Here is a 15,603-nt window from a genome sequence, read left to right on the forward strand (position 1 = left end):
TGACTTCAAATTTTAACTTTGACCTCCAACTTTCACAATGCACAAATAGACACTTTAACTATTCAACTTTTAAATAAATAAACACATGAGTCCTACATGACACAATACACGTAGGACACCACATAGGACAAAATATGATATGTAAGATGACATGTAGGACATATGTGTCTATTTGTTCAATTTTATACAAATTTAAGTGTTTATTTGTGCACATCCAAAGTTGAAGGGCATAAATGTAATTTGAAGCCAAGTTAAAAGGTACATTTATGTATTATGCCTTTATATATAGTAGTATAATTTTTATCGAAGAGGGTTCAATCGAATCATGTCACGTAGATTAATATAATGATGTTTTTTCTGCAGATTTTAATTGGTGATACAATGTTTTCCAAACATGCTTGTCAAAGTGTACCTCTGGATGTACTTAGTAGCCTTCCTGATAACGTAATCGATGAGATTCTTATGTGTTTGCCTTTACGAGAAGCTGTTAGGACAAGCATCTTATCGACGAAATGGAGATATAAGTGGTGCAGAATACCTGATTTGAAACTCGACTATAAGCTTTGGCAATCAAAAGTGGACAAGAGGAGTGTTTTAAAAAAATTTACTAAAATCATCTATCATCTTGTGACTTCTCATGATGGACCAATTTCTAAGTTTATCCTCTCGATTCGTGGACTTGAAGATAGTCCTGTGCTTGACAAGTTGATATATTTCCTCTCTAGGAATAGTGTTCAGCATCTTGAACTTGATATCTCTGGATACTACAAACATAAATTGCCTTCTTCAATTTTCACTTGTTTGCGATTGATGCATCTAAGCCTCAGTGGTTGTTCAATACAACTTGCTCCACGGAACTTCAAAGGTTTTGATACGTTAATTTGCCTGGAATTAAGGAACATGACAATTTCTTCCAAAATACTTGAAAATTTGATCTCTAATAGTCCATTGCTCGATACCTTAATGTTGCATCAAAATGTTTATTTTGGTATCATTGAAATTAATGCTCCCAAGCTTCGAGCCTTTGAATTCAACGAAATGGAAGGGTCTATATGTTTAAAAAGTACCCCTAATCTTCAAGATCTCACACTTTGGCATAAAAACTATCATGTGGGGAGCAGAAATCATTTCAAGTCTTTCTATCATCTCGAATATCTGGTGTTGAATGGCCATAGTCTCAAGGTATATATACGTAAATGTGCTTTTATTACTTCATCGAGCATTTTCATTGATGAAATATGTTTGAGTCATTTTTTGTATTTTCGATCTTCATTCATAGGTTTTGGCTGTAGCAGCTGGTGAAGTAACAACAAGGCTTCCGTTTGATCTTAACTCTCTCAAACAACTTTGCCTAGATGAGATTTATCTGCGTGAATTAGATGTTGTCTCGAGTGCTGTTTTCTTGATTAAAAGTTTCCAACACTTGCAAATATTGGAAATACAGGTTCTTAATCAATTCATTTCTCTTTTATTTTTCGTAATTTCTTAAGTTTAGAGAGTTGAATTGTCGATTTATCTTTCTCAGGTTGAAGATTATGATAACGATATGTCAGCACTACAATGTCTTGAATTGGAAGCTTTCTCCGATGTGAAATTTAATCACCTTAGGAAATTTGAGCTAAGTTGTTTTACAGGCTCGGACCGTGAGATGCAACTTATCAAGCTTTTGTTGGCCAAGTCTCCCGTATTAGAGAATATGCGAATCCATCCCTTGCCAGATTATGATAATGCTTCTGAAAAACTCAAAAACGAAATCCCTGTATTGCTAAATACACTTCAGCGTGCATCACCTCAAGTGGAAGTTGTTTATGTTTTTGGTAGCTAATGAATGAGAATGCAGTTGATAGTAGTGTATGGCTCTGTTTTTGCCCTGTTTTACTGAAATATATTTAGTATAGACAGTTGTGGTTGCAAGATATATTACTCCCTTCGTCTCAATTTATATGACTTTCGTTGTTTAATACTTCCTCCACCAGCGCCCTTGAAAGGATTTGATAGGTTAATTGGCTTGGAATTACGTGATGTAATCATCTTTTCCAAGTTGTTTCAAAAAGTTCTGATGTTATCTTTTCTAACTATATATATGATAAGGAGTTTTATATGTGTAACAATTGATTTCAAATGTATTGTATCATGTACTATTTCATCATCAATATTGTTTTTTTAATCGTATACCCAATTTCTTCTAAACTCTAAACCTCTGAATTTGTGTCATTTTCACCTGGATAATTCGATAAGTTATTGACGTCCATTTTATTGCGGTAATTAATCATGACCTCAAGTTCATGAATGACGTTTTCAAAAGCGGGTTCATTAAAATTCTCTGAGATTTCATCCTCTCGAGCAAATTTTTTAGTATCGACAACAATTTGTTGTTGTCTCTTGTTGAACACTTGTTGTCCAAGTTGGAATTGCATTCAAAATATTAATCTTTCGTGGATCGGTTTCATATCTCCACTTCATAGCCTTCTAATATCCTACAGTAAAATTGATTGTGATAGTACATCTTGAAAAATTTTAATATCCCAACATCAGAGGGTTGAATCTCAAAACACTCTATAAATTAGTAATTATTAATTTATCGATTAAATAATATCTCTACAAAATAATAATATTACATGGCACCGACTATATTAATTTAGTGAGGTTTTATTGTATTTGTTTTTAACTAGTTTGTTTCAGTGATGTTTGACACCCAAGCAGATGTGCCCTCGGCCTAATAGCTTCGAGCACAACTTGAGTTCAAAGACACGATGGTTCAAAGGATTGTGCAATTCACACCAAGTATCACATTTCGCAACATTTTTCATCGATGAGAGAGCCGAGATATTCGCTGTCGAGAGTGGTTTGTGTTTCCAGAGCAGCACACATCCCCCCATACTCCGCGAACAAGGCGCGGGGGGGGGGGGGGGCTGTCAATTTTAATATTTCTTGGCGCTTTCTGCACCAGGGTTGGTTGGTCGCCTGATGAGTGCGCGGGCACGCACGCCGGGGGACGGAAGGGAGGAGCACGAGCGGGGCTGCTTTTTCTCAAAGTTCGATGACATATTTGAGCCTTGTTCCTTTTTTAAAAACATTTTAATTAATGACATGACCATCATAATTGACCACGTGAAAAAAATGGAACTATTTTTAATTGACAAATAATGATAAGAATGAGTCTTATCTCAAATAGAAATGACATAAATAAAATAAATTTTTACGGATAACATAAATAAGTCTTTTGCCAAAGTTCGATGACGTATTTGAGCCTACTTTCTTAAAGAGTGTGTCAAGCTAACCCGAAACCTATGGGGTCCCACACTAGTAAATTGGAGTTTTCTATTATGATTAGAAAATTGAATACGTGTATTATATATTTGATAGTAATAAATAATATTTAATTATAAGTATTCACTTATCACTAATTACTTGTCTACTTTTGGATCAACACATATATTACAAAATCAATGATTAACATATTAACTTTACTATTTTACCTTTATTAATTATGAAACAAATGAATTAAAAATTTAAGATTTTCAAAAAGTTCAATCTTTTTCAATAATTAATTAAGGGTATAACAGGTAAAAAAAATTGTTCCATCTTTATTTATCAAAATGAGCAAATAAAAAAGAAAAATTGGACAAATAATTAAAAACACATAGAGTAATAAATATAATGTAATATAATATTAATATATACCATCCAATTTGGAATAATACAGGGAATCCATACACGTATCCAATTCTAAATTGGATGAATTTTATGGAAATTTGGGATTCGAAATTCCAATAATATTATAAATAATAATAAAAAGCTAGTTTAACAGGTTTGTCTTGAAACTGTGTAAATTTTACGTACACATGAATGTATTTGTCCAGGGCGGAGACTTTATATTGTTATATATAGTATTTTGGACACCCTCGTGCTCTAGTTGGCTAGAGCACACCATTGCCCCTCCTGGCTACGCCACTGTATATGTCCCTGCGTGTGTTATGAATATTGTGTGAAATACTACTAGCTAGTTTGAAATTATGACAAATATTTGGTTTATTTTTAATCCTAATCTGGTTATTGTAAATAGTGGCGGAGCCAGGAATCCAAAAATATATCTATATGGCCAAAAATAACATATTTGCCTATGTATATATATAGTAGTTATGGAAGAATTGAATCCCTCTACCTATTTGAGTTTCTAAACCATATTATGATAAAAAAAATTAAAATAAATTTGTCTGTTGATTATAAAACTTAAAAGCAGACACTTATACAGTAGACACACATGTCCTACATGGCATAATACACATAGGACACAAGATTGTCATGTAGGACGATTGTCTCTATTTATTCAATTTTATACAAGTTTAAGTGCCTACTTGTGCACACCAAAAATGTTAAGGTCATAGTTGTTCGCTAACGTCAAGTTAAAGGTTATGTTTATGTATTATTGTGTTAATATAATGATGTTTACTTTCTGCAGATTTTAAACTAGTTTTGGAGATCACTCACCTTCCCATGATTGTTTATTGTCTACGTTGTTGAATGCCTTGAATCGGACCCGCTACAAACAGAAAGGACGGGGGTCTCGCTGCCCGGTCAGCGAGTCGGGGGGTCCAGGGGGGCGACGCGCCCCCTGGCCTGGGGGTCCGGGGGGGCGGAGACGCCCCCGGGCCGACGGTATACAATGTTGTTGTATTGGGCCCTTAATTTTCTGTTGATTCTGTATGTTGGGCCCAAGCCTGTTAGGGCGTAGCTTAGCACTATATATAGACGCTATGGGAAACCCTATTCTGTAATTCTGTTTTTGCCTCTCCATAATAAAACTGCTCCCTCTCTTCCCGTGGACGTAGCCAATTTGTTGGTGAACCACGTAAATCTGTTGTCTTATTTTTCGCGTTTATATTTTCTCGTATTATCTCAAATTCCGCACAACAAATTGGTATCAGAGCCTCTCGGTTAATCGGTGTTCTTGGAGAATTCGAGATGTCTGCTTTGAACGTGAAAATCGACAAATTCACAGGGAGGAACAGTTTCAGTTTATGGCAGATCAAGATGCGGGCCTTGTTGAAACAGCAAGGCTTCTGGGCGCCGTTGTCGAAAGACAAGAACGCCGTCGTTACTCCTGAGATGGCGATTCTGGAGGAAAAGGCGCACTCGACGATCATGCTGTGTCTCGCGGATGACGTCATCACGGAGGTCTCGGATGAAGAGACTGCTGCTGGTCTGTGGTTGAAGCTGGAGAGTTTGTACATGACAAAATCTCTAACCAACAAGCTGCTTCTGAAACAACGTCTATTCGGTTTACGAATGGCTGAAGGTACACAACTCAGGGAACACTTAGAGCAATTGAATACTTTGTTATTAGAATTGCGTAATATCGATGTGAAGATCGAGGATGAAGATGCTGCCCTGATTCTGTTAGTATCTCTCCCAATGTCGTTTGAGAATTTTGTTCAATCGTTCATTGTTGGGAAAGATACTGTGTCACTGGAAGAAGTCAGATCAGCCCTTCATAGCAGGGAATTACGGCATAAGGCTAACGGCACAAGTACGGACATACAGCCTTCCGGTCTGTTCACCAGTAGCAGAAAGGGAAGGAAAAACGGCGGAAAGAAAAATAAGCCGATGTCGAAGGGTGCAAAGCCGGATGATGTTTGTAATTACTGCAAGGAGAAGGGACATTGGAAATTTGATTGTCCGAAGAAGAAGAAGCAATCGGAAAAACAATCAGTGTCTGCTGCTGTTGCTGAAGAAGACACCAATTCTGAAGAAGATATTGCCCTAGTTGCGGATGAGCACACTCATCATTCAGATGTGTGGGTTCTTGATTCTGGGGCATCCTATCACATCTGTCCTAGGAGAGAGTGGTTCACGACTTATGAGCAGGTAGACGGAGGCAGCATCTCGATGGCCAACAGTTCTGTCTGCAAGGTGGTTGGGACAGGCTCGATCAAGATAAGGACACATGACGGTAGCTTCTGCACATTGAACGAGGTCAGGCACGTTCCATTGATGACGAAAAATCTGATATCTCTCAGTCTTTTGGACAGCAAGGGATTCAGCTGGTCGGGAAAAGATGGAGTCTTGCGGGTCTGGAAGGGTTCAAATTTGATTCTGAAAGGTGTCATGCGTGGTACTTTGTATTTTCTACAAGGTTCCACGGTTACAGGTTCAGCCCATGTTGCATCGTCAGAATTTCACCAGAAGGATATGACTAAGTTATGGCACATAAGACTTGGTCATATGGGTGAAAGAGGGATGCAAATTCTGTCAAAGGAGGATTTACTTGCTGGTCATAAGGTTAAGAGCCTAGAGTTTTGTGAACATTGTGTTTTTGGAAAACTACATCGCAACAAGTTTCCAAAGGCCATTCATAGAACAAAAGGCACACTTGATTATATCCATTCTGATTGCTGGGGTCCATGCCGTGTTGAGTCTTTGGGAGGCTGCAGATTTTTTGTGTCCATTATTGATGACTACTCAAGGATGACTTGGGTGTACATGATGAAGCATAAAAGTGAAGCCTTCCAGAAGTTCAAGGAGTGGAAAATTTTGATGGAAAATCAAACAGGGAAGAAGATCAAGAGGTTGCGAACTGATAATGGGCTGGAATTCTGTTGGTCTGAATTTGATCAATTCTGTAAGGATGAAGGGATTGCTCGACATCGCACAGTCAGAAATACACCACAGCAGAACGGTGTAGCTGAGCGGATGAATCAAACACTTCTGGAGAGAGCAAGGTGCATGCTCTCTAATGCTGGGCTAGATAGAAGATTCTGGGCAGAAGCGGTTAGTACAGCTTGCTACTTGATTAACCGCGGACCACATACAGGTATACAGTGCAAGACACCTATGGAGATGTGGTCTGGAAAAGCTGCTGATTATTCAAATCTGAAAGCTTTTGGTTGTACGGCTTACTATCACGTCAGTGAAGGTAAGTTAGAACCAAGAGCTAAAAAGGGAGTATTTGTGGGCTACGGAGATGGAGTGAAAGGTTTCAGAATCTGGTCTCCAGCAGAAAAGAGGGTTATTATGAGCAGGAACGTTGTCTTTGATGAAAGTCCTCTGCTTAGAACCATTGTGAAGCCTACAACTACGTCAGAAACTGGGAGTCTTGACAAACAGGTGGAGTTTCAAGTCATTCAGAACGAGAGCGATTTAAAGGAACCTGAAGAGGAGGATCAAGAGCCACAGACTGAAACTGATATTCCAGAATCTATGCCATCAGATATCCATCAGAGTATAGCTCAAGATCGGCCAAGGAGGGTTGGAGTTCGGCCACCTACGAGGTATGGTTTTGAGGACATGGTGGGTTATGCACTGCAGGTTGCTGAAGAGGTAGATACATCTGAGCCGTCTACTTACAAAGAAGCCATTTTAAGTTCTGATTCTGAAAAATGGTTTGCCGCTATGGGAGATGAGATGGAGTCCCTACACAAGAATCAGACATGGGATCTGGTCATACAGCCTTCGGGGAGAAAGATTATTACTTGCAAATGGGTTTTCAAGAAGAAGGAAGGGATATCACCAGCAGAAGGAGTCAAGTATAAAGCCAGGGTTGTTGCCAGAGGTTTCAACCAAAGAGAGGGAGTGGACTACAATGAGATCTTCTCACCAGTGGTCAGACATACTTCCATCCGAGTGTTACTAGCGATAGTTGCACATCAGAATCTGGAGCTTGAACAACTTGATGTGAAGACAGCGTTTCTACATGGAGAGTTGGAGGAAGAGATATACATGACTCAGCCGGATGGTTTCCAAGTTCCAGGGAAGGAAAATCACGTCTGCAAGTTGAAGAAGTCCTTATATGGACTTAAGCAGTCTCCAAGGCAGTGGTATAAAAGGTTTGACAGCTATATGGTGAAGTTGGGCTATACTCGGAGCTCATATGATTGTTGTGTCTACTACAATAGGCTCAATGATGATTCATTCATCTATCTGGTGCTTTATGTAGATGATATGTTGATAGCTGCAAAGAAGAAGTATGACATTCAGAAGCTGAAGGGTTTACTTAGTGCTGAGTTTGAGATGAAGGATCTGGGAGCCGCTCGGAAGATTTTAGGGATGGAGATCATTAGAGACAGAGAGAGAAGGAAACTTTTCTTGTCACAGAGAAGCTACATTCAGAAGGTCTTGGCGAGGTTTGGCATGTCTTCATCTAAGCCCATTGATACCCCCAGTGCTGCCAATATCCATCTCACTGCCATGTTCGCTCCACAGTCAGAAGAAGAGAAGGAGTATATGTCACGAGTCCCTTATGCCAGTGCCGTAGGAAGTTTGATGTATGCTATGGTCTGTACAAGGCCAGATTTAGCACATGCAGTCAGTGTAGTGAGCAGATTCATGGGACAACCAGGGAGAGAACATTGGCAGGCTGTGAAGAGAATTTTCCGGTACCTTAGAGGTACATCTGACGTTGGTCTCATTTATGGAGGTGATACTCAGTGCTTGGTTACTGGCTATTCTGATTCAGACTATGCTGGAGATGTTGACACAAGAAGATCGATGACTGGCTATGTGTTTACCCTTGGAGGATCTGTCGTCAGTTGGAAGGCAACTTTGCAACCTACAGTGACTTTGTCTACTACGGAAGCGGAGTACATGGCCTTGACAGAGGCTGCAAAAAAAGGGATTTGGTTGAAAGGGCTGGTTAGTGATCTTGGTCTGCATCATGATCAGGCTACGGTGTATTGTGACAGTTTGAGCGCAATTTGTCTAGCCAAGGATCAAGTCCATCATGAGAGAACCAAGCATATTGACGTAAGGTATCATTTTCTAAGAAGTGAGAAGAGAATCAAGGTGAAGAAAGTAGGAACTGCTGATAATCCTGCTGATATGTTCACAAAGCCGGTTCCACAGAGCAAGTTTCAACACTGTTTGGACTTGCTCAACATCAGAAGCTGTTAATTGCCCTGCGGGGCAACTCTGAGGAAGAGGGGGAGGCTTGGCACTATCATAGTGCGTCTGAAGAATCTGTTCGGAGAATTCAAGTCAAGGTGGAGATTTGTTGAATGCCTTGAATCGGACCCGCTACAAACAGAAAGGACGGGGGTCTCGCTGCCCGGTCAGCGAGTCGGGGGGTCCAGGGGGGCGACGCGCCCCCTGGCCTGGGGGTCCGGGGGGGCGGAGACGCCCCCGGGCCGACGGTATACAATGTTGTTGTATTGGGCCCTTAATTTTCTGTTGATTCTGTATGTTGGGCCCAAGCCTGTTAGGGCGTAGCTTAGCACTATATATAGACGCTATGGGAAACCCTATTCTGTAATTCTGTTTTTGCCTCTCCATAATAAAACTGCTCCCTCTCTTCCCGTGGACGTAGCCAATTTGTTGGTGAACCACGTAAATCTGTTGTCTTATTTTTCGCGTTTATATTTTCTCGTATTATCTCAAATTCCGCACAACATACGTACAGGTTCTTATTTGAGAGAATATTGTCATTTATATGATGCTTTCTAAGGAAGAAAAAGAACTTTGTAGTGCTACTTTACCTTCTGATATACTTAGCAACCTTCCTGAGAATGTACTTGATGAAATTCTTATTCGTGTGCCTTTACGAGATGCTGTGGGGACAAGTATCTTATCAAAGAAATGGAGATATAATTGGTGCAGACTTCCGGGGTTAACGCTTGATCAAACACTTTGGGATACAACAAATAAGTCAATACGCTTTGTAACTAGGTTTACAGACATAATCTACCACCTTTTGGCACTTCACGTCGGACCAATTACAAAGTTTATCCTCTCTGATATTGCTAAACTTGGAAATTACTCTAAAATTGACAATCTGGTACTGTTCCTCTCGAGAAATGGTATTCAACATCTTGTTCTTCAATTCCCGAAGAACAAACCATACAAATTGCCTTCTTCATTTTTCACATGTTTGCAAATGAGACATCTGAGTCTTCATCATTGTTCAATTCAGCCTTTATCTACCTTCACAGGATTTAGTGAGTTAGTTAAACTTGAACTGTATGAAGTCACAATTTCCTCAGAAATGCTTGGAAGTTTAATCTCTCATAGCCAGTTGCTCGAGAAATTGGTACTGCATATCTCAAGTAGTTTAGACCACATTCAAATTGATGCTCCAAAGTTGAAATCCTTTGATTTCACAGGCAACGTAGAGTTAATATCGTTAAAGAAAGTACCCTTTCTTTTGGAACTTTCACTTTTTAATACAGAAGTACCATCTCCGGGGACAGGACAACATGATTTTACCAAGTATTTTGAATCTTTTCCTAATCTTGAGCATCTCCACTTGGATTATCGTAGTCTCCAGGTAAACATTGCATCATGTCCCATTGTGTGGGGTTGACTCAAACCGTTTGAGTGTTCTTGATTTTTTTATGTTTCCTTTTTAGTTATTGGCTGCAGGATCATATGACATAGCAACAAAGCTTTCCTCTCCTCTTAATGGTCTTAAATGTCTTTGCTTATCCGACATTTGTTTGGATGAATTAGCCGAGCTTTCGCCTGCTCTTTGCTTGATAAGAAGCTCCCCATATTTGCAATATATTCAAATAAAGGTGCTAATGAAGTTTAATTTCATTTTTTATTTAAGGTTCTTCGTATGTCATGACTCTCTTATGTTTAATCTCATTATATTTTCAATTTAAGTTCTGTAGTAATGATTTTCCTCTATCTTTTCTAGATTGATATTCTGGAGTTGCTACCTGTGCGCGATGATGTTATTAATGAAATTCCTTCAAGTTTCTCAGATGTGACATTGCGTCATCTCAGGTCTGTTAAGTTTGAAGGTATTACAGGCAAAAGGCCTGAAATGGAGCTTGTCAAGCTTCTGTTAGCTAAATCTCCGATGCTTGTGAGAATGCAAATCCAGCCGGACATAGAAAATGGATCTGTTGAAACAAGACTGAAGGTACTTACAGAGATAACAAAGTTTCCGAGGGCATCACCTAAAGCACAAGTTGACTATAACAGTGGTGTTTGATCTCTAGTCCTTTATCAGACCCTCTTATTGGTGCAAGTTTTTGTATGCTAAGATGAAGTGATGCAGTAGCATATGGATTTGTTTTGCGAACATAGTTTAGATTTTTTTAACGTCTCATCCTGAATGATCAGTGAATTAGTATTTTGATTATATTTGGTTACGTGTCAACGTTCACAGTCATTTACTCAATTCCCATATACTTGTTTATCAGTGAAAGAAAAAGATTTTTCAAAGGACTAATGTAACTCTTATGTCATGGTAAGTAAGCTGTGTGATTTTAATCTGTTATCAATGCTTTTCTTGCTCTTGAATCTCATCAAGTTTAAGGCCTTCTCAGATGTGCCATTGAATCTCCTCAAAGTGCGGTAAGGTTATAGATACAACAGGCACAATAGCCTAGAGGCAGTTTAGCTCAGGAAAGAATCTCATGAAACAAGACTCAACTTTCCGTGAGAATTACCTGAGGCATCTGACTCTCAAAAATTGTTCAGTACTTCTTTCACCAGTGCCCTTTGAAGGATTTGATAGGTGAATTAGCTTGAAATTATGTGATGTAACAATCTTTTATCAGTAGTGTGTATTTTACGAAACTATAATATAGGGTCCAAGTAAAATAAAACTGAGTAGGTAGTCTAAGAGTTGTTCAATTAATTATTGGCATAATCATGTCATTTATTTATTTTCTAAGGGAACTGTAAGGTTCAGAAGTAGTTATTGAAACTTAAAGAGTGATGAACCCAAAGAGTCAAAAAGGCAAACTACAAATAAGTGTCTAACACCTGACATTTTTTAAACACAACAGAGAAAGGTTAAGTAATCTTTGGTAAGTTTTATAATGTGAGTTTCTCCCTCCGTCCTAATTTATGCGACAATTTCACTTGCACTTTCTGTTTTAAGTTTGACTTTATATGAAAAATAATTTTGGAGATACCTCACTTTTCTATCCTTGTTTATCGTCTACAGGTTCTTATTTGAGAGAATATTGTCATATTTATGATGCTTCCTAAGGATAAATAACTTTGTATTGCTAATTTACCTCCTGATGTACTTAGCAACCTTCCTGAGAATGTACTTGATGAAATTCTTATTCGTATGACCTTACGAGATGCTGTGAGGTCAAGTATCTTATCAAAGAAATGGAGATATAGTTGGTGCAGACTTCCTGAGTTAACACTTGATCAAACACTTTGGGATACAACAGATCAATCAATATGCTTTGTAACTAGGTTTACAGACATAATTTACCACCTTTTGGCACTTCACGTCGGACCAATTACAAAGTTTATCCTCTCTGATATTGCTAATCTTGGAAATTACTCTAAAATAGACAACCTTGTGTTGTTCCTCTCTAAAAATGGTATTCAACATCTTGTTCTTCAGTTCCCGAAGCATAAACCATACAAATTGCCTTCTTCATTTTTCACATGTTCACGAATGAGTCATCTGAGTCTCCATCATTGTTCAATTCAGCCTTTATCTACCTTCACAAGATTTAGTGAGTTAGTTAAACTTGAACTGTATGAAGTCACAATTTCCTCTGAAATGCTTGGAAGTTTAATCTCTCATAGCCAGTTGCTCGAGAAGTTGGTATTGCAAATCTCAAGTATTTTAGACCACATTCCAATTGATGCTCCAAAGTTGAAATCCTTTGATTTCACAGGCAACATAGAGTTAATATCGTTAAAGAAAGTACCCTTTCTTTTGGAACTTTCACTTTTTAATACAGTAGCACCATCTCCGGAGACAGGACAACATGATTTTACCAAGTATTTTGAATCTTTTCCTAATCTTGAGCATCTCCACTTGGATTATCGTAGTCTCAAGGTAAACATTGCATCATGTCCCATTGTGTGGGGGTTGACACAAACCGTTTGAGTGTTCTTGATTTTTTTATGTTTCCTTCTTAGTTATTGGCTGCAGAATCATATGACATAGCAGCAAAGCTTTCCTCTCCTCTTAATGGTCTTAAATGTCTTTGCTTATCCGACATTTGTTTGGATAGCTTAGCTGAGCTTTCGCCTGCTCTTTGCTTGATAAGAAGCTCCCCATATCTGCAAGATATTCAGATAAAGGTGCTAATGATATTCGGTTTCATTTTTTATTTATGGTTCTACTTGCTTATGTTCAAACTCATTAATTATTTCTTCAATTTAAGTTGTGTAGCCTGTAATAATGATTTTTCTCAATCTTTTGTAGATTGAGTATGTGGCATTGAACAACTTGCTTTTTCCTGTGCCCGTTGATGTTGTTAATGAAATTTCTTCAAGTTTCTCAGATGTGACATTGAATCACCTCAGGTCTGTTGAGTTTGAAGGTATTACAGGCAAAAAGGCTGAAATGGAGCTTGTCATGCTTCTGTTAGTCTCCGGTGCTCTTGAGAATGCTAATCCAGCCGGACATAGAAAATGGATCTGCTGAAACAAGACTGAAGGTACTTACAGATATAACAAAGTTTCCGAGAGCATCACCTAAAGCAGAAGTTGACTATAACAACGGTGTTTGATCTCTAGTCTTTATCAGACAGACCCTCATATTGGTGCAAGTTTTTGTATGAGTAGCATATGGATTTGTTTTGCGAACATATGTTAGATATTTGTAATGTCACATCTTGAATGATCAATGAATTTGAGAATTGGTATTTGATTATATTTGGATACATGTCAACGTTCATATATTCATTTACTCATTCCCATATACTTGTTTATCAGTGAAAGAAAAAGATGATTTTCAAAGGACTAATGTAACTCTTATTGTCATGGTGTGTGATGTTAATCTGTTATCAATGAGATTCATGCTCTTGAATCTCATCAAGTTTAAGGCCTTCTCAGATGTGCCATTGAATCTCCTCAGAGCATGCTAAGGGATAATTGTGCAATATATATATGATAACTTTCTAAGGAGGAAAAAGAACTTGTAGTGCTACTTTACCTCTTGATGCACTTAGCAACCTTCCTGAGAATGTACTTGATGACATTCTTATTCGTAAGCCCTTACGAGATGCTGTGAGGTCAAGTATCTTATCAAAGAAATGAAGATATAATTGGTGTAGACTTCCAGAGTTTGTGTTTGATCAAACACTTGGGGATACAACAAATGAGTCAATATCCCTTGTAACTAGGTTTACAGACATAATCTACCACCTTTTGGCACTTCATGTTGGACCAATTACAAAGTTTATCCTCTCTGATATTGCTAATCTTGGAAATTACTCTAAAATTGACAATCTGTTATTGTTCCTCTCGAGAAATGGTATTCAACATCTTGTATTTCAGTTCCCGAAGGATAAACCATACAAATTGCCTTCTTCATTTTTCACATGTTCACGAATGAGTCATCTGAGATCTCCGTTATTGTTAAATTCAGCCTCCACCTACCTTCAAAGGATTTAGTGAGTTAGTTAGCCTTGAATTATGTGAACTCAAAATTTCTTCCGAAATGCTTGGAAGTTTACTCTCTCATAGCCCGCTGCTCGAGAAGTTGGTGATGCAAATCTCAAGTATTTTAGACTGCATTCAAATTGATGCTCCCAAGTTGAAATCCTTTGACTTCACTGACAATATAAATATACTTTCCTTGGTGAAATCACCATTTCTTGTGAAACTTTCACTTGTGAGTGCAGCAGTTACTTTGAAGACAGAAACACAGCTTTCAAAGTATTTTGAGGTTTGTCCTGCTCTCGAGCATCTCCACTTCGATGATCGTAGTCTCCAGGTAAACATCGCATCATGTCCACTGTAATGCACTTTCATAGGCGCCCCCCCCTCCCCCCCCCCCCCCCATCGTGTGGGGTTTGACTGTTCCTGGGATTTTCAATGTTTTCTTCTTCGGCCTTGGCTGCAGGATCATATGACGTAGCAGCAAAGCATTCCTCTCCTCTTAATTGTCTAAAAAGTCTTAGCTTATCCAACATTTGTTTGGATGAATTAGTTGAGCTTTTGACTGCTCTTTGCTTGATAAGAAGCTCCCCATATTTGCAGGATATTCAAATAAAGGTGCTAATGACTTTTAATTTCATTTTTTATTTATGGTTCTTCATATGTGGTGACTACTTGCTTATGTTCAATCTAAGTTATGTAGTAATGAATTTTCTCAATCTTTTGTAGATTGATTATGTGGTTGTTAAGGAAATTCCTTCAAGTTTATCTGATATGACGTTGGATCACCTCAGGTCTGTTAAACTTGAAGGTATTACAGGCACAAAGACTGAAATCGAATTTATCAAACTTCTATTATCCAAATCTCCAGTGCTAGTGAGAATGTTAATCCAGCAGGAGATTGCAAATGTATCTGCTGAAACAAGACTAAAGGTAGTTACAGAGATAACAAAATTTCCGAGGGCATCACCTAAAGCACAAGTTTACTATAACAGTGGTGTGTGATCTCTAGTCCTTTATCAGACCCTCATATTGGTGCAAGTTTTTGTAAGCATAGATGATGGATGTGTTTTCGCAAACAAAAGTTTATCTTGTTAGTTTTTTGTTGTCTCATCTTGAATGATGAATGTTAGTTAGATTTGGCTTCTGAATTTGGTTTTATGGAATTTTCCCTTTTTTTTTATTGTGCTGTAACTTTTGTTCCAGTTCACTGAGTATTTTGATTATAGTTGGTTAGGTTTTACAGTCACATAGTTATTTCTATATACTATCTTAACTCTGTAACTCTTGGTAAGCCTG

The 15,603-nt window shown here is 38.3% G+C and overlaps 4 protein-coding genes and 1 non-coding gene across 5 annotated transcripts; 4 read left to right on the top strand and 1 right to left on the bottom strand.

Moving 5' to 3' along the window:
* The first annotated feature begins 369 nt into the window (after nt 1–369).
* On the top strand, nt 370–1,849 carry LOC101250990 (F-box/FBD/LRR-repeat protein At1g13570-like). The gene is made up of 3 exons (XM_004239383.3): nt 370–1,182; nt 1,280–1,444; nt 1,526–1,849. Exons 1-3 carry the CDS (start codon nt 382–384, stop codon nt 1,823–1,825), a joined length of 1,266 nt encoding a protein of 421 aa, XP_004239431.1. The 5' UTR covers nt 370–381; the 3' UTR covers nt 1,826–1,849.
* Nucleotides 1,850–2,689: 840 nt separating this feature from the next.
* Nucleotides 2,690–2,845, bottom strand: LOC112941604 (5.8S ribosomal RNA). The gene has a single exon (XR_003247027.1). It is a non-coding gene; the product is annotated as a 5.8S ribosomal RNA (ribosomal RNA).
* A 6,582-nt stretch (nt 2,846–9,427) lies between these two features.
* Nucleotides 9,428–10,930, top strand: LOC101251287 (F-box/FBD/LRR-repeat protein At1g13570-like). Its single transcript, XM_004239384.1, has 3 exons — nt 9,428–10,258; nt 10,341–10,505; nt 10,631–10,930. The coding sequence occupies exons 1-3, from the start codon at nt 9,428–9,430 to the stop codon at nt 10,928–10,930; spliced, it is 1,296 nt and encodes a 431-aa protein (XP_004239432.1).
* Nucleotides 10,931–11,185: 255 nt separating this feature from the next.
* LOC101251583 (F-box/FBD/LRR-repeat protein At1g13570-like) lies at nt 11,186–13,348 on the top strand. Its single transcript, XM_004239385.1, has 4 exons — nt 11,186–11,295; nt 11,983–12,754; nt 12,838–13,002; nt 13,127–13,348. The coding sequence occupies exons 1-4, from the start codon at nt 11,186–11,188 to the stop codon at nt 13,346–13,348; spliced, it is 1,269 nt and encodes a 422-aa protein (XP_004239433.1).
* A 1,017-nt stretch (nt 13,349–14,365) lies between these two features.
* LOC109120250 (uncharacterized) lies at nt 14,366–15,309 on the top strand. The gene is made up of 2 exons (XM_019213898.1): nt 14,366–14,641; nt 15,034–15,309. Exons 1-2 carry the CDS (start codon nt 14,366–14,368, stop codon nt 15,307–15,309), a joined length of 552 nt encoding a protein of 183 aa, XP_019069443.1.
* The last annotated feature ends 294 nt before the right edge of the window (nt 15,310–15,603 follow it).

The sequence above is a fragment of the Solanum lycopersicum genome, chromosome 5, assembly GCF_036512215.1.
Source record: "Solanum lycopersicum chromosome 5, SLM_r2.1".
Lineage (NCBI taxonomy): Eukaryota > Viridiplantae > Streptophyta > Magnoliopsida > Solanales > Solanaceae > Solanum > Solanum lycopersicum.

What these genes read in the sequence shown, in the direction of transcription:
- LOC101250990 (XM_004239383.3), top strand. Translation starts at nt 382, where the DNA reads ATGTTTTCCAAACATGCTTGTCAAAGTGTACCTCTGGATGTACTTAGT. An exon ending in TGAATGGCCATAGTCTCAAG is followed by an intron (nt 1,183 to 1,279) that starts GTATATATACGT and finishes CTTCATTCATAG; the next exon opens with GTTTTGGCTGTAGCAGCTGG. An exon ending in TGCAAATATTGGAAATACAG is followed by an intron (nt 1,445 to 1,525) that starts GTTCTTAATCAA and finishes TATCTTTCTCAG; the next exon opens with GTTGAAGATTATGATAACGA.
- LOC101251287 (XM_004239384.1), top strand. Translation starts at nt 9,428, where the DNA reads ATGCTTTCTAAGGAAGAAAAAGAACTTTGTAGTGCTACTTTACCTTCT. An exon ending in TGGATTATCGTAGTCTCCAG is followed by an intron (nt 10,259 to 10,340) that starts GTAAACATTGCA and finishes TTTCCTTTTTAG; the next exon opens with TTATTGGCTGCAGGATCATA. An exon ending in TGCAATATATTCAAATAAAG is followed by an intron (nt 10,506 to 10,630) that starts GTGCTAATGAAG and finishes TATCTTTTCTAG; the next exon opens with ATTGATATTCTGGAGTTGCT.
- LOC109120250 (XM_019213898.1), top strand. Translation starts at nt 14,366, where the DNA reads ATGCTTGGAAGTTTACTCTCTCATAGCCCGCTGCTCGAGAAGTTGGTG. An exon ending in TCGATGATCGTAGTCTCCAG is followed by an intron (nt 14,642 to 15,033) that starts GTAAACATCGCA and finishes AATCTTTTGTAG; the next exon opens with ATTGATTATGTGGTTGTTAA.
- LOC101251583 (XM_004239385.1), top strand. Translation starts at nt 11,186, where the DNA reads ATGGTAAGTAAGCTGTGTGATTTTAATCTGTTATCAATGCTTTTCTTG. An exon ending in TGGATTATCGTAGTCTCAAG is followed by an intron (nt 12,755 to 12,837) that starts GTAAACATTGCA and finishes TTTCCTTCTTAG; the next exon opens with TTATTGGCTGCAGAATCATA. An exon ending in TGCAAGATATTCAGATAAAG is followed by an intron (nt 13,003 to 13,126) that starts GTGCTAATGATA and finishes AATCTTTTGTAG; the next exon opens with ATTGAGTATGTGGCATTGAA.